The sequence below is a fragment of the Ambystoma mexicanum genome, chromosome 6p (assembly GCF_040938575.1).
Source record: "Ambystoma mexicanum isolate Mex_15411 chromosome 6p, UKY_AmexF1_1, whole genome shotgun sequence".
NCBI lineage: Eukaryota > Metazoa > Chordata > Amphibia > Caudata > Ambystomatidae > Ambystoma > Ambystoma mexicanum.
This window is the reverse complement of record NC_090935.1, coordinates 330484879-330508476: the sequence shown is the minus strand read 5'-3', so window position 1 is coordinate 330508476 and position 23598 is coordinate 330484879. Positions and strand designations below refer to the sequence as shown.

General features: G+C 44.9%; 1 protein-coding gene across 2 annotated transcripts in view; it reads left to right on the top strand.

The window, feature by feature from the left end:
- The window catches only part of NPR3 (natriuretic peptide receptor 3), a 295266-nt gene that overhangs the window by 46971 nt on the left and 224697 nt on the right, over positions 1-23598 (top strand). For both annotated transcript variants that reach the window (XM_069627088.1, XM_069627087.1), the window contains exon 2: positions 13142-13264. In XM_069627088.1, the coding sequence (XP_069483189.1) occupies positions 13142-13264 (123 nt within the window). The remainder of the gene's footprint in view (positions 1-13141; positions 13265-23598) is intronic.

The window sequence follows — 23598 nt, the reverse complement described above, 5'->3', positions numbered from 1 at the left end:
TCAGCCCTCTGCGCAGGCCTCGGCCACGCTCAGCGTCATGTCTCGTGCAAGGCACCACTCACAGAAATGTGACGAGCCTGCGTGAATAACCACAAAAAACATGAAGGTTAGTCCATGAATCTGTAAAATGTCTCATATTGACATTTTGCAGTAATTCACATATTAGGAAGGTGCTCATGTTTTATGCTTAGCCAGCAATGTGATAGGAACATCTGTTCTCTTATCTTACTAAAAACAAATGGTTATTTGCCCTGTGAGCGTTCTTCAAATGGGAAAGAAACTGAATGAAAAATATACATTCCACTTTAGGATATATTCACTTCCTGCAACGTCACTTCCCATTGCGTATGTCACGTAACTTCACATTTTATGGACTTGTGCCCAGAGTACATTTGTGCCGTGAACCCTGTAATATGCAACTTCTACGCAGATGTGAGAGGGGATCTGCGGAGCAATAGTATTTGCTGATTTATGACGCCATCTGCCCCAGGATCACGATGTCCCTTTTTGCATAGTGATGGACCTCGTTGAACACTCTTCAGCTGGAGAACAGCAGTAATTCGTGTCAGGAAATGCTTACAGGTGCACAGTGTCTGCTTGGCATGTCTGCCACTGTATTATCATGTTGTTAATGTAATGCAATTGGCCGTAACTATGATTCTGATCAAATAGCATCGTTTGATTACTTGAGCTTTGAATCTCGCTCTTTCTCCTTCACTTTGACGAACACAAAATAGTCAAACATATATGGGCCCGATTCATGAAATTCTTTGCACGGTTCAAAGTGACTTTGCACTGCTGAAAAGTGACTTTGTACTGCCAACACAAACCCTTATCCATGGAACTGTGCAAAGTTAAATTTTGCAGTGCAAAGTCAGTACAGTCATTTTTGCAATACAACATGACTTTGCACTGCAAAAATACACTTTGCACAGTTCCATGAATCAGGGTTTGTGTCGGCAGTGCATAGTCACGTTTCAGCAGTGCAAAGTCACTTTGAACCGTGCAATAAATTCCATCTATCGGGCTCTTAGTGTTTTAGCAATAATCCAGCGATAACTTTAACCTAATCCCATTTGAAAATCATGGAACTTGCATATTTGGAAAATAATCACAGAAATCATTTAATCAAAAAATACCAAAGTATCCAAGTGGCGTCTCAACGCACTGCATGTTATATACTCATCCTACTCTCTCGCCTACTTCAACACTTTGCATGTTGCAAGTAGCGCTGCCTTTTTTAATTGCCCAACAGAAATAGTGCCACTTTAGATTTCCAGGCCATCTAGATTCCTGCTTCGGATTCCAGAGCTTGGTCCCGAGCAGGAATGTTTCTGTATAACTAAGGCCAGATCATGGGACCAAAATTTGGTTTTTCACACGCCTAAGGCTTTGAAGTCATTCTCCGGTGAATAATTTATAGCAAGCAACCCTGTTGACTCAGTTATCCCATGGAAAATAAGAAAAAGATTCTGGTTTCAAACACTATGGGTGTGTGTGAGGGTTTGGGTGCTAGCAGTGGAGTGCTGAGCCATACATATTCGTGTTTCCAGGGAAAGTAGACTTAAGAGGCTCAAGACATAAACCTCCTGAAAGTCAGACAAAGTCTATATCAAAGTAAATGCATGTCCTTGGGGTCTAGTAACTTTTAGGAAGATTTAAGTCTTCGAAATGGTGCTTGGCCGGTCATGGTATACAGTCACAGTTCCCCAAAGTGAATCATAAACTCTATGCCATGAGCTTTCCTAAATACTGGGGATGTGGGTTCTTACAGTTACCTTTCAAAACCCGAACCATAGCAGCACGCGCCTCTCCTGTAAACAATGGAATGGCATGCACAAGACCACGTCCGAAATGGAGAATGTGTGTGAATTCTCCTGCTTCCTCTGACGGGGCTCCCTCATATGTTGTCTTTTGGGACAGTTCCTGCACTGTGATAGGCAGTGGTCGAAAGTGTACGAAAAGAAGTAGTGGAACAACTATGTTTCCTACTGGACTGCACTGCTCCCCAGAAAACGCATCTCCACACACCCTCCCACGCACAATGCAGACACTAAAACACATGCTCCTGCTGTGTAGGGGAACGCTCAGTGCAGTGCACTTAAAGTGAAAGTTTCAACTTCTTCCTACACTTTTATTTTAAAACGAAACCATGCACCGTTCCCGCCCACTTCGACCACTGGTGATAGGCTGAAAGAATTGCCTGATACCCACTTGCATGGCTCTAGGCGTCTGGATGGTGCTTCCTGTGAGTGTGGTGCATTGACATGCTTTTGTATCTGTGCCTATTGCAGGTGGTTCCATGTGATAATGTCGATTTAGGTGATGTATCTGAGGGGGAAAAAAACGAATCCCAAAAGACCATACTTTTTCTTTCTTTCTCCCCTTTTCATATATATGTGGGGGTGATCCCCGATCTCCCCTTCTTACCTCTTCACATTTTTCATTATCTTCACCAGCCCCCCCCCCCCACATCTACATGCAGTCAAATTAGGCATCCCATATTCAGTCTTTTTGGATTCTGTCTTTTTGACCTCAATCTTTTTGGATAGTACCGATAATGTCACCTGGAACAATTCTCCAGGTAGGCGACTTTTCTTTCATGACCACTAAAATATGTTCGCCAAATATTCTGGGAGGGGTATCATTTTATATTCTAGTTAAAATTATTTGTTTTGGTTGTGACTCACAACATTTCAAATATAATTAGAAAAGAACCTCATATGAAGTTATCATATGGATAAACTTAAATGAATAGTTATTTACATCACAATAGTTAGTTATTGGAATGGTAGAGCTGACAAATATCTTTTAGAGGAGCACTAAAGATTAGTAAATGCAATTTAAAACACTTTCCTTATACATTAAATTAAAATCAATAATTTCATAGTTTAAAATACAAGAGACATAAGAGAAAGACTGGGATGATGCATCTGCCTAATTAATTGGTATTGAATTGCTGAAATGCAAATTGTTAACCGTCAATTACGTAGAACTACCACATACGAAACTTGTATAATGTCAGAGTAGGTTTTTTGTGTATCATTCCAGTGTAATATTTGGTTTCTGAGTGTTAATTAATAGGGCATAGGTTGCTAGTGCGTGAAACATTCACTGAAAGCCTATAGGGATCTGGTTAACTAAAACAAGGTTATCAGCATAAAGAAGCCAAAACACAGGACATTTGCCCACTTTCGGTAGACAAGATCTAGGCACTTCTAAGTATGTATTTATGTCTTTGATGTACAAATTAATGTGTGGAGGCTAAAATACATCATTGCTTTAGGACACAGTATGTAGGGATGGACTTAGTTAATAAGTCATGTTGATTTAGTTTTACTTAAATGGAGGTGTTTGAGTAGAACTGATATAATAGATTTAGACCATAAGAGGGGCAGCCTGCTTCAATTAATTTGGTCCACAATAGAAATGGTGTTGAAGGCTTGCTTAAAATCTATAAAAGCTGGTTTTATGTGTTTCAATATTAAAACTTTCTTTTTCATAGTTCACAGGAGAAGCAAGTTAACTCATGTTCCCAAGCCTTTGACAAAACCAGATTGATGTCGATCCAACATTGATGTTGCCTCAAGCCATTTGCTCAATTCTCACAGTACTAAACGTGCAGAAATGTTGCCGGGGATGTCCAATGGGGCAATTGGGCAATTGGGCGATAATTGATAGGATCATTGCTGTTGCCCTTTTTTAAAACCGGAATGATGATGGATTGTTTCCATGAGAGAGGGATTAGGCCAGTCACTAAGATGTCTGTGAATATTGAATCTAAAATAGCAGCCCACTGGTCAAGGTGGCCTTTAAGACTGACATTAGACAGCCCATCCAGACCAGGGGCTCTCAAAGCACTCAAGTTGATGATTAGTAGGTTAATGTCAGCAAGATCAAAGACCAACATGCTAAGATCCTTTTTGTGCAACCGGGGAACAATGATGGGGTGAGATGAATTAGCAAAGAAAGTTGAAAAGTTGGAGATCCAGGCTGGTTCACTTAATATTCTATCTACTATGCTTTTATATAGCGCCATTCACCCGTAGGCCTCAATGCTCTCACGAGACAGACAAACAAAAAACAGAAATCAGTTTCAGTAAGCGAGAGTCTATGCCAAGGAACAAAATAGCTGCATTAGCGTTTGACAAGAGGGACGAGGTTGCATTGGGGTTAGCCTCTTTGAGTAAGCCCCAAATTTGGGCACTCAAATTGGTGGCTAATGCTGCCAACATCCGTTTGCCATCATGTTGTTTTTTTAATATTTTATATTGCTTAAGGGCATTTTTATAATTTGTGTGGAATTTAGCATTTTTTTCTCTAGGACTATCTAATTTAATGTGTTTTAAGGTCTTTACGTATCTGAGCTTTCAAGGTTTGGATATTAGGATCATATGGCTATGAGTAAAAGTTGGCCGAAATCCGTTATGGAATTTTTCAAGAAAAAGGTGCAAGGTTTCTGTATAAAATAGATGTGCAGATAGCAATGAGGAGGTGAGATCATGATGTAGTTGCTCTAAGAAGGACCCAAGTTTGCATATTGTCAATTTATATCCTATTTCTGCCCTCTGAGAGTTCAATGGTAGAAGTATAATATTCTAGTTGTGGGAGCACTAGTTGTGACCAAGTGATTTCTAATATGTTTTTTATGTACACTGGCTGAGGTAGAGAATACTACAACAGTGTGGATTTTGTTAAATGCGCATGTGCAGATCAAAACATAATCCAATATGGCAACTGATGATTCTCTATTCCACGTAGGTGCTATATCGACTTCAATCATTCCAGTTAGCATGGTAAAGTTCCTTGCTGTCATTAGGTTTAACCATCTGACCACTCTGTTTGAGAGCACACCTTTTGTCATGGGAATGCATCCAATATTAAAATCTCTGACAATAATTGTTGTGTGAATATCCATGTCATGAACAATCAAGTCTAGCATTTCATTTATCAGGTCATAAAAATGTATTATCCGTAATGGCCACCGGATTCCAATATTGATTCAGGATAGCTGCATGAAGACCCAGGGGGAATAATGGATTTAATGAAGATACTTGTGTTACTTGGCTCAAAGGGTGAGGTGATGCCCATGCAAATAGTTTAATACCCAAATCCAATTTTACAGCTGTAAGCATGCCTACAGAGGGTTGGTCTCCCTTTGGCCTGTTTTGTGGCCAGTACCCAGGACATCTCATAGTTGGGCCATATAGGTTGAGTGGTTACCCAGGGGTCCTGTAAAACAAGAATATCAAATTCGGCTAGAGACAGATTTCCATTGTGATGGAGCAAATGTTCAAAGCCTTTGGTGTTCCATAAATCCATCCAGGGGTTCGAGTTTGACATGGTATCTTGGCATTAGTCGTTTTTGCTACGATTTGTTACCTTAATGGCTTATTTCAGCCACAACCATGTTGTTTGAACTGTTTCTGAAGGAGCATCTTTAAAATAAACTTCATATTTTAACCGGCCTCAATGCCATTCACAATTAATCAAAATGGGCTCAAATCTAATACCTGGCAGCAAGTCAGCTATAGAGTGCCTGGGATGTAATGTCTCCATCTGTCTTGATACATTTGATGGTTTTTGTGGATGTAAATGAAAACCATAGTGTTGTAGTTTATCCTTTGTAGTCCAAAGTATATCCTTAACAATCTGTGACGTATGGATAGGCATACAGTATCCATCTTTGAGTTGTTAATACATTTGATGGTGTTGAATATCTTGATATTGTATCAGTTTTAAGTTGGTTATGGTCTTGAATACAGTTAGAAATGTTGTTCGATTGGGAAATGGATTAGCTCTTTGCCTGTTATTCATTGTTAACATTAACGTGTTTGAATGTCTAAGTGATGAATTACCTCTTTATGCAGGGTGCCTATCCACTCCCTGTGGGGGTGCAGTGGGGGGGGCAGAGATCTCTCTTCGTTCAGAGTATGGTAAGCTTTACAGTGATCTCTGTTAGCAGTGATATGCATGCTACTAGTAGATTGTTTAGGTACTCGGGATCTTTTTTGTTCCATAGTCAAGAAATTGGAATTGTCATCCTCGAGCTCCCCTTTCTTTCTAGCATTATCTGTAGGAAATGGAAGGTGCGAGGAATCTTGTACTTTACTTGTTTGAGGGAGGGAAGTAATGGAATATGATGAAAAATTCAATAACTTGTTATCCTCATCCTGCTGTTTGCCTATGGGTATTAATGGGTCAGCCACTATACCGGGGGAGTTTGGTACCTGTATTTCTTCATTCAAATGAATTTGATCAACTACCGGATGCATAGCACTTTTAGGTTGGACATTAGAAGTTGCTATCCGTAATGGGGTGGTCAACGATTCAATACATTTTTTAGATTTGCTAGTGATTGATCTAGTTGCATCAGGCTGATTCTTTGATTTTTATTTTCTTTTTTTTTAATTTTGCTACTTCGTCTGGATAATTCTTTTGGGGTTTCTGTGGCTGGAAAACTTTAAATAATGGTTCTTGTTCTAGTTCAGTGACCTCTATTATGCTAGCCAATGAAGTGGGGTCAAAAAATATAGGAGAGTCACTTTAGGTCGAAATTTTTATTACCTCAATTGTCTGTCAACCTACCCCGATTGTCATGGAGGTCTTCTTTCGCCCCCTGCAGATCTTTCGCATTGAGCAGGGGCTGAAGTAGGGGTTTAGAGATTATTTAAACATGCATGTTAATGATATTTCATTTCAGAAGCCAGCCAGTCTACTTTGAACGATAGTAAGTTCAGTAGAGATGTATGCTGGTCAGTTTTATTTTTCCAATGACTCCAAGATTTTGGTTAGGCTATAAATCCTGGTATTAATTGCAGTTATGGTTGTTTCATACAAGAGATTTAGTGGGAGGGGGTGGATAAGCCCAAATGAAGGTCTCAGGGTAGGTTATACATAAGACATTGGGGAAGACACAGAAGAATGAAATGTTCGCTGATTCAGGATACAAAATGGGCGAGTTTGAAAGATTTAGAGGAGGCTTGCTTGTAAGGTCCTCTGCTTGTGTTTCACAAATGGTTTGCTCAACATTAGAAGGTTGTAAAATAAAACCAGCAGATCTCACAATTGTATCATCTGGGTTCAAGGTTCCAGTTACAGGGTAGTGCACTTGGCATTGCAGAGGATTCATTGGGACTTCCATTGAGTTTTTCACAATTTGGGAATAAAGAAATTGTACTTGTGAATTATTGGTTGTGTGAATTATGCCCTCGATGATTTGCTGTGATGCTATTTGCAATGTGGTATCAGCAATCAGATCCTTTCCCTGGTTCTGGTCAAAACTCGCTCATCTGCGTGGGGCATACCAATAATTCTGCATCAGTAACATGCTGGTTGATATTTGTGGCTAACGAGGAATCAGTTACAGATGTTAAGTGAGAGGGCTGCATGGTATTTGATGGTACTATGGCAGTAGCGTTAGTGCATCGCATCAGCGGTTGGTAAAATTCTCTAATGTTGCCCGTTAGCGAGTTTGAGTGATGCCTTTTAGTGTTCCTGGGTCTGGTGCTCAATGTAATTTCTGAAGCTAGGTCTTGAGCTGGAGCTAATGTGTGGCCGGTAAACAAGTTGCCTGAATGCTGAGGCATAGTTGTGGTTAAATTATAAAGAGACATATCAATAGCAGACCTCAGTATTTCTAGCAGCTGCTTGCTACTCCGCTGAACAGCGCTCTCAATGCACTCCTACGAGCGCGCCTCCTTATATATGGTGATTCTGGAAAATAGGGGAGTGGCTTGGCGCTCTATTAAGAGATAGAGACAAGCAAGATGAAAAGTGTTGTTTCGTAAATGTGACTCTGTGTATTGAAATTCTGAGATGTAAGGTAGAGGCAATGCGTACCCCACACAGTCCAGACAGAGCACAATATGGAGCAGAAAACGGGTCGCCGCTGATGGATGAAGATCACGGTAGTCCAGGAAAGCACAGCAGGACACAATCTACAGTGGGTCACAGCGGAAGAGCACTCTCAGCACACTACCACAATTTTATATTATAAACTACTATTGTAGAATATTTGATTTTAATGAGGGTGCATTTGTGAGTAAATGTGGCCCCATGGTGTCCATTTCCCAGGCGACTTTATCATGGATGCCAGCAGGATTAGGTTCCTGTGTGCTAGCGACTGTCTCAGTGGGTGTTCGCCTTTAGCTAGCACCTCTGGAGGATTAGGTGGCTGTTTGTGGTGGTTGTGTGACTTTCATTTCCTTTTTTGTCTCTTCTACGTGTTGCTTTTAGATATTTGATGTGAGTGGAGGTACTTGTTCTGCTTTTCATTCGCTTTGCCTCTGAAACCCTCGTCTCTAGGTACCTGCAGCCACGTTTCAATGCTGTGAGACCTTGATGCAGAAAAGCAATATCTAGTACAAGGAGTTGGTGCTTCTTGTGCCTACTGCATATGCAGTATTCCATGAAATGTCTGCCCCTGGAATGGGATTTACTGTGAGTGAGCATGACCTTCCTGGGACCGGTGGCGGTCTGTTTCGGAAGATCCATCCTGACTATCTTTCCCTGTGTGGTGCTTTGGCAAGCTATCCTGCCATCCTTCAGATGGCAGCCCATCAATACCCCCCATGGTACACAGAAGAGAGCGAGGAGTCACATTTCACAAGACTCGCACTTTGCATTAGTGGCAGCTTTAATCATGACGGAAGAAGCCTGTGATAGATAGAATGCCCCTGGATTTGGGTTGCTTGGCATTGGTGAGTTGGGCTCTTCTTGGGAGTCGTTTGATTTGGGTCATTAGGCAGTTCTTTGTAATAATGCGTTCAAGAAAAGGCAATTCTTTGATTACATGGAAGCTTCTCTCTATAAATCACCTCACCATCCACCTCTGTTAACTTTGATGTGATATCTGTGTTCCTCCATAAAAAGAATGTATGTCCACCTATTTCATTCAAAAACAGTAGATCACTGCATTGAAGAAGCCCAAGATGGAGAGAATTCCCCTGGAGCTGGGTTGGCATGGAGTAGAGAGTTGGGTTCTTCTTGGAAGTCATTGGGGGGTCATTCCGAGTATGGAGGTAACATGCCGCTATTAGCGGCATGGCTACCCCATACAGGGTACCGGGTCCGGGTTCCTTGAATGAGGAATTACCAAGCCATTTCGACCTTGGTGGGCCCGGTAATTCCTAATTCAAGGAACCCAGACCCGGTACATCCCCATTCCCATTCCTATTTGAGCCCCGTAGGGCTCAATGGGAATGGGGAGGATGCTAACAACAGGCCCGTTAATAACGGGCCTGGTGTTGGCATCCTGGTCTGCTTGCGGGACCCGCTAAGGACGTCTGGTATTACCAGGCATTCTTAGCAGGTTCCTGCGAGCAGACTCGTAATGGGGCGGTAAGGGGTTGATGGCTCCGGCACCTTTACCGGCGCCATTAACCCCTTGCCGCCAAGGTCGTAATTACCTCCATTGACTCTTGGTCTGGGTTGGGCGATTCGTTTTAGTGACTGGGTTCCTTAGGCAGTTCCTGATAATAATGCATCAAATTGTTCTACGGAAGCTTCTCTATATATATAATCGCCTCACCAGCCACGTCTGTCCTTTTTAATGGATATCTGAGTTCTCACCATAACAAGTAACTGGGCCTCATTACATGGATGGTGCTAAGGGATTACTGGCACCGGTAAGGGCACCGGTGCCGGTAATCCCTTAGCGCCATACTACGCGGTCCCTCAGCGGGTCCCGTCCTCAACGTGTGGCCAGACCACGCGTTAAGGAAGGGACCCGCTGAGGGACTTCAGGGCAAATAACGGTACCGCTAATAGCGGTACCGTTATTTGCTCCTTCCCCATTCCCATTGAGCCCTATGGGGGCTCAAATGGGAATGGGGAAGGGCCTTGGTGAATGGGGAATTACCGCCCCGCCAACCTTGGAATGGGGCGGTAATTCCCCCATTCACCAAGGCGGAATCGGTAAAATACTGGCGACAACCATGGCGCTAATAGCGCCATGGTTACCGCCGTCCGTGTAATGAGGCCCACTCTGTATGTCCATCTGCTTGCATTCAAATAGAGCAGATTATTGCACATCTAAACATTGTGGAGACTGGAAGGACACGTTGAATGCCCAAACATTCCAAATTTATCTGAATATTAGACTAGTAGAGCCGCCCAGGATAATTTAGCTGGGACTAAACAGTCTGTGGCCACACCATTGTACAATGCCTGCCTCTCTATGCTGGAATATGTGCAGAGGCCACAGCTACCTCTTTGCCACAGTGATTCCCTCCTATGCCCATGACATAAATCATGCATCACCATTACCTACGTGCTCCACTACGGGCCCTGGGGCTTGGGGGTCTTACTGTGACCAAGAAGATAAGGGGCGTGGCTCCCATTCGGGCTGGGCATAGGGGTGGTCTGTATCAAAAAGTCTAATCAGCAGCATAATGACATTCATAAGCTGATGTCGATGTCAGATGACTTCACTAATCCCCCTAATGGTTATGCTCGAGGATTGCTGACTTTAAAACACAGGTGGATTAAAAACAATTGTAGCTGCCCGTCATTGCCCATAATGTTCGGAAATAATCAGTTACAAATGCTGGTTGTTGCACGCATTGCTCTTGTTATTGTTTGGAATGTATATGCAACATTTTTATAGAACTTCACTAGTAAATAAACACATGGGAATAGATTGCCAATTTTCAGTGTCACTTTCGTTCACCCACTTACCTACCAAGGGCCATGGTCAGACAGGACCATTCAATTGTCACGGACACCAACGAAAAAGTGGTCCACCGTTGTAAATGGTCTACTCATTCCTTTTGTGACACTGAACGGGGAGTTTTTTGATAAACTGTGATGCAAATTGTGCATTTTAATGAATATGTATTCACTGCTCAAAACTACTAGCCACAGAATGGGCCTCGTTAGGAGGCTGGTGGCCACAGAATGAATGGTGCCGGTAAGATACCAGCACCGTTCATTCCGGGCCGCCACATTGCTGGTTTCCTCATGGGTGGCGGAATGCACGTCTGTCCAGACCAGACGTGCATACCGCCACCCGCGAGCAAACCAGTATGCTAACAACGGACCCATCATTAACGGGTCCGTTGTTAGCATCCTCCCCATTCGGCTCAATGGGAATGGGGATGTACCGGTCCAGGTCCCGAGAATGGGAATTATTGGGCCCGCTAAAGTCGGCATGCCCCGGTAATTCCCTATTTTTGGGACCCGGTACCCGGTTTGGGGGTAGCCATGCCGGTACGAACAGCATGGCTACCTCCAAACTCCTAATGAGGCCCAATGACTCATTAAAGTGGCCCACTTTGACAATGGAACTGGCCCATATCAGCATTATGGGCCTCATTCCGAGTAGGGCGCAAAGGGATACCGGGCACCGTTAAGGACATCGGTGCCGGTAATCCCTTTGCGCCCTACTATGAGGTCCCTTTGCGGATTTACCAGCGGGAGCCGCAAAGGGTCCAGGGAGCAAATAACGGTACCGCAAATTGCGGTACCGTTATTTGCACCTTCCCCATTCCCATTGAGCCCTATGGGGGCTCAAATGGGAATGGGGGAATGGCTCTGGTGAATGGGGAATTCCCGGTCCCGCCGACCTCGGACTGGACCGGTAATTACTCCCTTCACCAGACCGGAGTCAGACCGATTTTGGAGGCAGCCATGGCAATAGCGCCATGGCTACCTCCAAACTCGGAATGAGGGCCCATGTCCAAGCCTGCCAATGGCCATGTGTTTTCCCCTATTTCTGGTTTGCCTTCCCCTCTTATATGAAAACAGATTTACTGTGGCTCTCAATTGGGCCACAGGCTTCTCTGGCACGTATGTGGATTTGCCTGGCTGGACATCAACACATTGGTCCACATTACGAGTTTGGAGGTAGCCATGCCCTTAATAAGAGCCTGGCTACCCCAAACCCGGGTCCGGGTTCCCTGAATGGCGAAATACCGGGCCATTCCGACCTAGGAGGGCCCGATATTTCCCAAATCAGGGAACCGGAACCCGGTCAATCCCCATTCCCCTCAATGGGAATGGGGAGCATGCTAACAACGGGCCCGTTAATGATGGGCCACTCACGGGACCCGCTAAAGGAGTCTGGTAAAAACCAGGCGTCCTGAGCGGGTCCCGCGAGCGGACCTTGTAATAGGGCGGTAAGGGGTCCTCGTAATGAGGCCCATTGCTTTCTTAGACTCCCCTAACTGGATGAAATCGTAATCCAAGATCTCAGTTGACTCTCTTTGATGCAGTCTGAGCCATAAGCCATAAGGTTTCTGTGTACTGTTTAGCATAACACAACACTTTGAGACAGCCCCCTAGGCCAGTCCGGAAGCACAGCCCAACACTTCTATAGTCTCCCCTCAGCTAAGCGAGAGGCATAAGCCAACCCTTCTATAGACTCTGTCTGGATAGTCCAGAAGGACAACCCAGCACTTTGGGCCTCATTATAAATGTGGCGGTAAGGCAACAACGGCGATGGTAGTGCTACCGGCGCCTTTGTTGCCATACCGCCACATTACAAGTTCTCCTTGCGGGCAGAACTCGTGATTGCACCAGCACCGTTATAAACGATGCCGGTCCAACCATGCTCTCCACCACCATTCTGCCCTATGGGGCAGAATAGGGATCGGGAGCCCGGCCATACCGGCATTTACCGGCCCATTCAACTCATAACGGGCCGGTAATGGCCCATTCGCGGGTGCCTACCGCCAAACTTGTAATAAGGCCCATTGACTAGTCCAGTGCATACCCTAATTTATCGAATCCCAGCAATTAAATTCCCCAGTACCCCTGTGGACCCTTACCACTGGATACAAGTCATGTCAATAAACTGCTGTGTCAACTTCCTCTGCTTTATCACAAAGCTGCCTTACATCAAAGAAACACTCCCCCTTTCATAACTTTTTTAAATTTGAGGTTAACCTTTTTGTCACTCTTCCAAAGAGGTACGGTCTTCTCTCAGACGGAACTACCCTTTTGCCCACCGTTTTGTGTTGGCAAGAGCATGTACATGTTGATATTTGATATGTTAAAGAGGTCAATAACGGCTCTCATTTGCAATCTGAGCAAGGGCTAGCTCATCTCGCTGGAACAGAGCTGGTTTTCGTCTGCCAATTGCCCGCGCGTAGTTTGTGAGCAGCGTCTTATCGGTGTGTCCCTTTCCTCCCCTCTCTAGTTGTGATTATGTGCGCCGGCAGTGACACCGTCCGGAACATCATGCTGGCCGCTCACCGGAAAGGGATGACGAATGGAGACTACGCCTTCTTCAATATCGAGCTCTTCAACAGTTCACAATACGGTAATATTCTCCTCTGTGAAATGCCTTAAAAGCTGAATACACTACTTTCTTGTACTCTAGCAATGTTGTTCGTCGCAATGTATTTTTCTCATCTTCCTCGAATGTTTGTATTCCCGTCACCTTCTCCTCCTTCCCACGAGGCACAGCTCAAACATGACAAAACATGCCAAACCCCGTTATTATCCTATTGCACTCACTCTCTGTGAAATAAATTTGCGGCCTGCATGCTGCCAGCCCCGGATCAGCTTTCAAATTAATAAAATCTATCGCCATACTCGAATTGGTCGTCTACTCTCGCGAGCTTTGAAGGGCGAGTTAGTTTCTGGCTAGCATCAGTCTTACATTTGTGGTTGGGGAAGGGGTTGTGTTTCATAAGTGATTTACTTATGATATATAAAAACATACATCGACAAATAACTTGGTAATTCTGGAAGGTGTTGATCACCATGTATATAATAAAGTTACCAATGTTTAAATGTTTTTAATTGCTTTTTTTGCATATATGTAAAAAGTCATATCCTTGCTTTTCATACATTAATAATTAATAGTAGCCCCACTTGTGCTCCCTACTTTTCCACATGTCCTCCCTCTCCCATGTCGTCATGACTGGCCTTGATGCCGTGCGTCAAAGCCCACCGCACTCTTGCATTCATCAGCTTTGGTAATGCCACCTTTCACATGCTTAGTAGAGCTGAGGAGATCAGTGTGGCATTGGAAATCAGAGTGAGGCTTTTGATATTGGATTTGGATGGATGTTCATCTCGGTATCAGTCATTCTTAAGGTTTGGGGAAACATTTGACGATAAAGCTTGAATGACCGTGCCCCATACACCAGGTAATGGCCTACCCGCGTGCTTTATTGACAATAGCACTCCAGGGTAACATCTGGACTGCTAGAGGCTATTATCATATGGGAAAATATGCCATGCACCTTTATTGGTGTGTTTCGCCAATGCAAAATTTGGAACCAACCATGTGCCAGAGCTTCTAAAAAAAAAAGGTAATAGTCACCCCCTTGATAACAAAACCAGGGCAAATTCATAATGTTTTAATCAATTTAAGAAATATAACAAATGTGGCTTCCTTGCTGAAAATGATTGATACATTAGCTACTATACAGCTTCAGGAACATGTGGAAAGTAAGAGGATGCTTCATTTTAGGGTGTCTGGTTTCAGGCCTTCCCATGGTACATAAAGTGCTCTATTGGATCTATAAGCCGAAATCCTTAACATCATGGACAAGAGTAAATCAGGGCTGCTGATGCTAGTCGATCTATCAGCAGCCTTCAATCTCGTGGAGCTCGAGAAATTGCTCAACAGGCATTTGGACCAGGGTGGGTGCTCTAGTGGAGCAATATACTGGATTAAATCCTTTCTCGGGGATAGGAATTTGAGAATAGTTTGGGGTATGCGTGCTCCGAGCCTGAGCTAATTAATTGTGGTGTATCTTTTGGATAATCTAGGTGTGCGATTCACAAACTGTGCAGAGGACACTTGGAGATTATGAGAAAGACATGGTGAACATTGAACAAATCTAGAAGTCTGTCCAAAACTGGATGACGGCAAACAGACTTTGTCTTAACGGGGCAAAAACAGAGTTCCTTATCTTTGGATCCACACAAGCACATGCTAAACTAGAGAGGCGGTATGAGGGATTCACCACAGATGGGCACTATATGATCTAGGATAATTTATTGATAGCACGCCCATAGACAAGTGTTTCAGGGCGCAGCGAGGTAAGGGAGGGGAACAAGGGAGGACAAGACACTGATTTTACTAGGTCCAGTGATATTGAGATTGCACAAGTGCTGGGGAGAGGGAAGGGGGGAAAGTGCAAAGGGGATGGGGAGGAGTGGAAAGTGTAGAACACGGGAACAAGCAACAACAAGTAGCGCGGCCAGCAGGTGAAAAGTGCAAGAGCTAAGCATAGACAATGGGTGTCTAATAAGTGCAGGTAAGGGGACTGTAAGGTTGCAGAGACAGACCCAAGTGCAAGGGTTGCCAGGGGGCAGTGTCGGTGTGGAGCGCGGTGGGCAGGGAGCTGGTTCTGAATTCAGAGGGTAGCCAGGTGCCCAGTGCAGTAACAGACAGAGATCAGCAGGGAAGAGGAAGAGAGAAGGCAGAAGCAAAGAGGAAGGTCTTCTCGTGCTTCTGTAACTGAAGATGGTTCTCTTCAAGTTTCAAAGAGGAAGGAAGGCTGTTCCAAAGGGAGGTCCCAGACGAAAAAAGAGATCTACCACCAATTCGTTACTTAGAGAAGCGACTGCCCCTGAGGGAGTTGGAGGGGGAGGAGTGAAGAGCTCGAGTAGGAAGGTATTTCCGAAGGGAGAGTTGAAGGTAGTTTGGACCCAGGACCCAGAAGGCCTTGTGGAAAATGCAGAGGGTCTTGAAATTAATCGTTGCAGCCACTTGGAGCCAGTAAAACAATTTGTGGGCTGGAGAGATACGATACCTGGGCTTAAGGCCCAGGACAAGTCTTGCAGTCCTGTTCTGGATGAGTTGCAGAGGGTGGAGAGTAGAAGCAGGCAGATTTAGAAAGAGGCTGTTGCAGTAGTCCAGCCTAGAGAGAACTAGAGCTCTAGAGACAGTGAGCTCCTGGGGGAAGGTGAGGAAAGGAAGAATACTCTGAGGAGGTGCAGTTGGTAGTTTGACTTCTTGGAGATGTCAGAGATGTGATGAGAAAAGGAAAGTGTGGAGTCGAAGATGACCCAGAGGTTCTTGGCCTTGCAGGTGGGAGCAGGAAGCAGCTAAGGGAGGTCAGCCAGAGAGTGACAGGAAAGGGAGGTGCTTGTGTGACAATGAGGATCTCCATCTTACTTGCATTAAGGCAGAGATCCTTTTGGCACACCACTCCTGGATAGCAGACAGACATACGTAGATGAGAGAGGGAGAATAAGTGGCAGAGGGGAGCTTGAAAATGAGCTGGGTGTCAGCCGCATAGCACTGAAAGTTGTAGCAGAGACCGGCAATGCAGTGGGCAAGAGGTGCCAGGTATTGGCTGAAAAGCTAGGGAGAGAGGATAGACCCCTGGGGAACACCACAGGTTGAGTTAGGTAAAGGAAAGGAAGGACCCAAGTTGGACCTGTGAGATTCGGTTGGCAAGGAAAGAGGTCAGCCAGTTCAGGGCCTGATCGGTGACACCCAGGTTATCATGGAGGTGGTTGAGCAGGATGGCATGGTTGAGCGTGTCAAAGGCAGACAGATCGAGTAAAATGTGGACAGATGTGAGATTTGTATCAAGGTTGAAGAGCAGGTCCTCACAGATGTTCAGGAGAGCAGTTTCCATGCTTCTGGCTGCTCGGAAGCAAGACGGATTGTCATGAAGACAACCAACAGATTCAGTGTGGAGGTTAAGTTGGGAGATGGCCAGCCTTTCCAGGGTTTTGCCCAGGAAAGGAGTGATGGAGACCAGGCGATAGTTAGCCAGGCAGGAGGGATCGTCTGAGGGTTTCTTGAGAAGAGGGTGCACAAGAGAGTGCTTCAGGGGTGAGGGGAAGCCTCCGGTGGTGAAGGTGTGATTGCAGAAGTCAGCCAGGGCAGGAGCGAGGGTGTCAATATGGTCTTTGATGGATTTGGAAGAACAGGGAATAACCTGTTTTGACGAGACTTTCATAGATCGGACTTGTCTATAAATCTCTTAGGGGAAAACAGAGGAAAGGAAGAGAAAGAGGGAGGAGAAGGGATTGCAGGGGACCAGAGGGAACGGAAAGAGAAGCTGGAAGAGGAGGAGAAGACGAGAGGGTGATTAGGATGTCCTGTCTTTTAGAGACGAAATGAGAAGCCAGAGCTGTGCAGAGGGCCCGGGAAGGGATATTCAGGCAGTGTCCAAGGAGACCTTGGGGGTGATTTTCAAACCATGTCTTGGTACTGAAGCTCATCTTAATAGTGTAATTAACAAATCTCAATATCATCTGAGACTGCTCAGATTGGTGAAGACTTATGCCTCTCTGCCGAACTGGACTATGCTAGTTCGAGCTGTTATTATGCCTAGGATCGACTATTGTCGTGTGTTATTAGTTGGAGCAAGCAAAGGTTACATCAAAAAAGTTGCAGATCCTTCAAACTGATGCTGTGCGGATTAACAAAAGCATGGCACGGCAGGACCATATTTCTGTACACAGGAGGTAGCTGCACTGGCTCCCAGCTGAAGCCAGAATATGCTTCAAGAAGAGTACAATTGTACATAGATGTTTATATGGACAAGTGCCAGAGTACCTAAGAGAACTCCTGATTCTGGGAAAATGTAACTAAGTTACCCGGTCTAGGGACTCAATGTTAGTGATCAAGCCTAGAAGTAAATGAGTTGGAGGCAATGACAGCTCGTTTTCGGTACAATGCTGCGTTGGTGGAACAAACTTCCCCCTGAGTTGCGCATGGAAGAAAACATGCTCACTTTTAGGAAACATCTCAAGACGTTCTTGTTTGTTTAATTGTAATTCTGTTCTACCTGTATGTGTTATATATGTTGAGCCCTGATGCGTGCAGGCTCTGGCGCATAATAAACAAATAAAATTAAATAAATACATAAAAACGAATACAAATAAAATGACCACTTTGGAAAATGGTGGCTTTGGCCCCAGATGGAGCCTCTTCCATTTCTATAGCCCACCATGGAAATGGCTGCTTTGGCTCCCGATAGAGACCGCTTGCATTTCTGTGGCAACTGTGTAAGGAGAGCATGCAGGGAGCAGACAGGAGTATAAGGGAAGGGTGAATATTATTTTATTTCGCTGACTCGGGCCATAGCAAAGGGGCGTGGTTGGCAGCATGTGGGAAATGGGAGAACTGTTGGGGATGCTGTGAGAAGCCAACAGCTTCTTTAAAACACAGCCCTATGCATGCTTGCTTTTTGCCCAGATGCTAATGAGCATTACAGACTGTGGAGATGTATCACACGTGGGCTCTGGTTCAGATGCGTGCTAATGCTAGCGTGCCTGTGGTTATGATTAATTCAAAACCTTCCAGCCATGACCTTTTTATTTTGCAAAGTCAAATATCCTGCATCACGACCGAAAATCTTCTAAGAAATCTCTTTGTAAAGTTGATAGTCTTAATGAGTTCAGCGGCAATGGTAAAAGGACCCTGTTATTTTAAATACCATCTATTTCTACCGTGACACACTATGGACGTGCATCTCCAGGTGAAATGTATTAAGAAATGCTGTCTACACTATTTACTGGATAATAATGGGTGCAAAACTGTTCATACATACCTACTTTCGTTACCTCCACCAAAAATATTTCCTATTTTTCAATGGCTCTTTTCCAGATATGGAAGAGATGCTCACATACCCCACCCTTTCTGTGGATGTAAATGCACAAGACCCTCTTCTGTACATTTCCTTCATCAGTCAGCATGGGAGTGCACCGATGATCTAATCTATGTATTTCCAGTGCAGGCTTGTGGCTGGCCCAGAATACTTCATGTAGTAACAGTGAGTACCACATTTGGTACACCAATGAGAAAGGCAGCATTTTACATAATGAAACCCCTTATTCGATCTTATTTCAGGCTTTCTCTTTCCCATCACGTCTTGTTTCCGTGTCTTGTCCATCTCTAGCTCTACAAGGCATGCTTAGGCAAGGACATTCACACAGAACTGTCTGATTAGGTGTTTTGAGGTGCAGCAAATGTCCTGTGGTAATTCCATTGCTGCCACTTCTTATTTACCTACCCACCAAATTCCGCCGTGAAATGGGTGAATCCAAACATTGCCAGTCTTACTGTTCCCGAATTACTAATCACCATAATTCCGACAATCTCTACGGAGTCCTATGGACTATAAATATTAGGATTAACACACCCTTACCACCACCCAGAACTCTGCGGTAAATAAGCAGGACCGCATAGTGGTAACAATACTGCCAAACCTATTATGTCACCCTCATTGCAGGGAGTGCCTCTTGGTATTGTAAAATGGACTGCAAGGCCCCAACTATTATACCAGATGGACGGCCTCTGCCTATGCAGGAGTGCATTCTCAAGGGGGTGTTATCTTCTGTGCCGTGGGGTATGCCCTGTGCTATTGAGAGAATCCTCGTTCCATTTGCTTGCTTCATATTTTTAAAGCATGCACACTGTCCATTGCTTTCTGCCCATAGCTTTTGCTTCCCTGAAATGAAGATTTCAAAGGGGAAGAAAGGGAATTTGGTACCCTCTGAGGACGTCTCAAGGGGGTGGGTATGGTTTCAGACTCCACCAGCCAGAAACTCCACCGGAAACTCCTCAAGACCTTCCTCTTCTCTTCCTCTTTCTTTCTCCCTCTCCACTGCTAACCTCCTTTCTCTTCTCTTCTTTCCCTCCTTCTTTCACTTCCCCAACCGGCTCAGTTCGCTGACTGGTCGCCTGGTGCACCTCCGAGCCTCACAGGTGCCAGGCTCCCTCGACAGTCCGGCACTTGCCTCCGGGCCTCTGCACTCTGCTTGGCACTACTGCAATATATTCAATGAGAGGGGCAGCCACTCCGCACTTAACCCAGGCCCTTGCTGGACTGGATGCACTTGTCCCCCTCCCTCGCACTCCTGTTCTGCACACTTACACAACCTTGAATGTACTAGACCTAGTAAGTCTGTCCGGCCCTCCCTCTGTCTTGCCTCCCTAGCTTGGTCGTGCCTGAAATACTCATGCATAGGCGCATTGGATGACCAACCACCAAGCAGTCTGACACGTGGCCTGGCCTTCTGTATGCCCCGCCCTCCCTTCACTCATTGTTCACACACATACACTAGTAGCTATGCCTCTGCCCTAGTATGCTAGTTATTGTTGTAAGGTCATTTGGAATCTTCAAGGCCTAAGATTGAAGACTGTATTCCCTTATTCCCTTCTGGTCTTGAAGCGCTTTGAAGCATTTCATTTGTGTATAAGCGCTTTACAAAAAAAACAATTACAATTACAGACATGTTGGGGGTGCGGAGGCTGATTAACATGCATTCTGCCATACCCTCCAGCACAGCACTAGTGATACAGATGCTGGCAGCATAATGCAAACGTTTGGCAACACCGCAGGACATTGCTTATGCACCGGGTGGCGAGGGATTGTTTTTAGGACAGGGGTGTAAAGCTCCAGGTCATGCCTGCAGTAGTCTGTTTGCATTTCATCAAGGGCACTTTCTTAATCCACCCTAACATTTAACATTTAACCCTTAGGAAGACCTTCTGTTTTTCTGACTAAAGTACAAGTGGTTTTAATTTCATTGGTTGCTTAGTTAAGTCATGCCCTTTCTTAATCCACCCTAACATTTAACATTTAACCCTTAGGAAGACCTTCTGTTTTTCTGACTAAAGTACAAGTGGTTTTAATTTCATTGGTTGCTTAGTTAAGTCATGCCCGAGCCTTTCGTTTGTGGCGAGTGCCATATCCCGAAAAAGCAGGCATTTTACACAGTTGACTGTTCCACTCGTCACCATCACAGTGGTTCAGTTAATTGCATTTGCATGTGACCTCTCTTGAAAGCAGAAAAGGCATAGCCTTGGGACCTGTGTACCCGAGACATAGGTACATTTGGAAAAAATAACACTCGAGCAATCATTGAGCACTTTCTCGCCAAGAAAATGACAAAAGCATTTCATCGATGTGCGAAAAATGAATGTTCCTGCGTTGCGAAGGTTTCGCGAAGATTGATTAGTCCAAAGGGGCTCATTCCGAAAGTGTTTCAAGGCTGAAATGATTAGATTAGCCGGACGGTCTGTTCTGCGCATTCCTAATGAGTCCACGGCCTGCTTCACCTGCTTCACCGCAGAGGGAAACCAACCCCGGATTACAAGTGATTTGCAATTTCAGACCATGTGAGACACAGCTTTAACATTTGATGGTTACTGGGTGGCGCTGTGGCAGGTGTGACTTGGCTCAAATGGTTTATTCCACTTTCACATTTCAGGCGATTTCTTTTTTTTTCCCAAGCCTTTTTAAACCCACCATAACTTTGCTGGTGTTTGCTACATATGTTTGAATGAGCCAACTGCAAGGTTGTCAGACTATACTGCACTCATGATCTCTGAAAAGAGTGAAACCAGTTATTCAGTGGTCTGCAGCAAAGCAAAAGGGGGGGGGAAGGCTCGAAAGCTTAGACTGAATCTTAACCTCTGGCCTTGCTCTGGGCAACCCTCCAGGCCAACATTCTTCACCTGCCAATCCAAAGAGGGAAAGACCATATGCAAATCGGGCTTTGTCCCACCCCCAATTCAGTTTTCTGCAGTCTTGATGAATGCAATTTGGGTCATTAAGCTACGCATAAAATAGCACTGCCCTGTAAGGCAAAGAAGCGGTTCTGGGCAAATGACTTGTATTTGGGCTAGTATGCATACCCACAATGACCGTGTAATTTAGTTCAAATGGCTTATTCCACTTTAGCATTTGACAGTGGAAGAGTGTGAATTTCAACCCGAGTGAGGGCAGTAGTTTACCTATAACGGCCTGGTCCCTGTAGCAAAGCAAACATTGGCAAAGCCAAAATTCTGGGCTTTGATAACGGAACTGCTTTGGGCGTGCTTCAGGCCTGCAGAATGAGGAGGTGAATCACACAGATGAGAAAAGAATACAAAGTCTCTGCACAGACTCCCTCCCTCCCCCACTCACCCATGTTCCATTGACCTCCCACGTCTGGGTGCCTTTCAGAGTGCATTGTCACTTGTACACACATTCACCACTTTCAATTAAAGTTCCACCAGGAATTAAACTAGTGGTAGTGTTAAAGCACATGTATTTATTATTTATTTTTGTATTTGTAAAGCGCACTACAGCCCAAAGGCATCGAGGCACTGCTGCAAGCAGATGTCTTAATTACACATTATGAAGGTTTGCTCGTGGGTTACAGAGAGCAAAACCTAGGCATAATGAACAGGTGGCAGGTACATGGAAGCACGTGTGAGGCAAACCAATGCAGCATCACTAGGTCACCCTGTGCTGCCTCCTAGGACCCAGACGGTACCTAGGAGCCAATACTAAAGCCAAGATGCCACCTGGGCCCAATATAATGGGGGTGGTGAAAGAAAAGATTAGGCAACACTAAGCACCCAAAGGACACCGGCGACGTATCTGCCGCACAGTTCTGTCCCTCTCTCTAGTCACTCTATCATTGTTGAATCTATAGGAGCAAAACGATTTATTTTGGATAAAGTGGAGCGTACTTTCTCTCCTAACTGGTTAAAAATGAGAACCCTTCTCCTCCTGGCCAAGAGGTAAAATGAGAGGCCGTTCCAGGAGGAGTGAGTGGGGCAGCTCATGCAAAACTTGATCCATCAACATTGTGGGTGCTTTGAGTCCCACAAACAGTACAGCTTCAGCCGGGCGAGTATGAGTGAACCTAATGGTTGAAAATGAGAGCCCTAAAAGGGAGGGAAGACTACTGCCATCCTCCAACAGGACCCCATAACATGCCCCACTGTTAGCATGCTAGCGTTAAAATGCTGGAAATGAAAAGCTCATCGGACCCTTTGGCTTTGGCAATGAGACGCAAAATGCTGTCATCACGTTTGAGGTACTGTGCCCACGTTGAAATAAGATCTGGAGGAAGAGCATCGTGTACCCCTTCCTCTATAAGGGGACCCCTCAGACCCTTTGAATGAGGTTGGAGCCTGTGTTCCCCATACTCCTCCAATCATTGGAATATTGTTTGGGGGCCCAAGTTAAGACCTGCTCGTGGTTGCGGGGGCCCTGCTCATGGCAGATCCGACTTTCAGCAGTGTTTTGATTGTCTCCATAGCTGCCATAATACAGTGCGGCTGAATCAGCATGTGGAGGGAACATTGCATTTTGCACATTTCCTACAGAGGCGCTCTTCCCCTTCTCGCAGAGCAGAAGTCTCTGTGGGCGGGGTTTTACTGCCAGCAGAGCCTCAGCTCCGCCCACCGCTCACTAATGGACAATGCTCTCCACTCGGTGATAATGATGGCTATTGTCCATCAGCGCCCCAAACCAGGGATAACTTTGATTACCTTGAACCAGAGACTACGTCGCGGTTATGTAATATAGGCACTTGCATTTAAAAATAAGACAAAACATAAATTGGCTTATAGAAGGCAAGCTAGGCAGTGACATTTGATAATCATTTTATTAATAATCTTGCTTTTGACAGTGCACAGAATATAGCATAACAGCTTTGCTACCTGGAAAATCGTCTTCCAAATAATAAGAATGGAGAAAAATAAAGCAAGAACTTCTATTATTCCGAAAAGGAAGTGCTTTTGTTATACAGCATGGAGCATGCTCGCAGTTGCACACTGTCTGACATTTCGAATGTGGGCGGACCGGTTTCCATACACAATGCATTTTTGCACGTTTAAATCAATGCACGTGCTTCGATGTGAACGCAGAAGGGGGAGCTACATATTTCAGT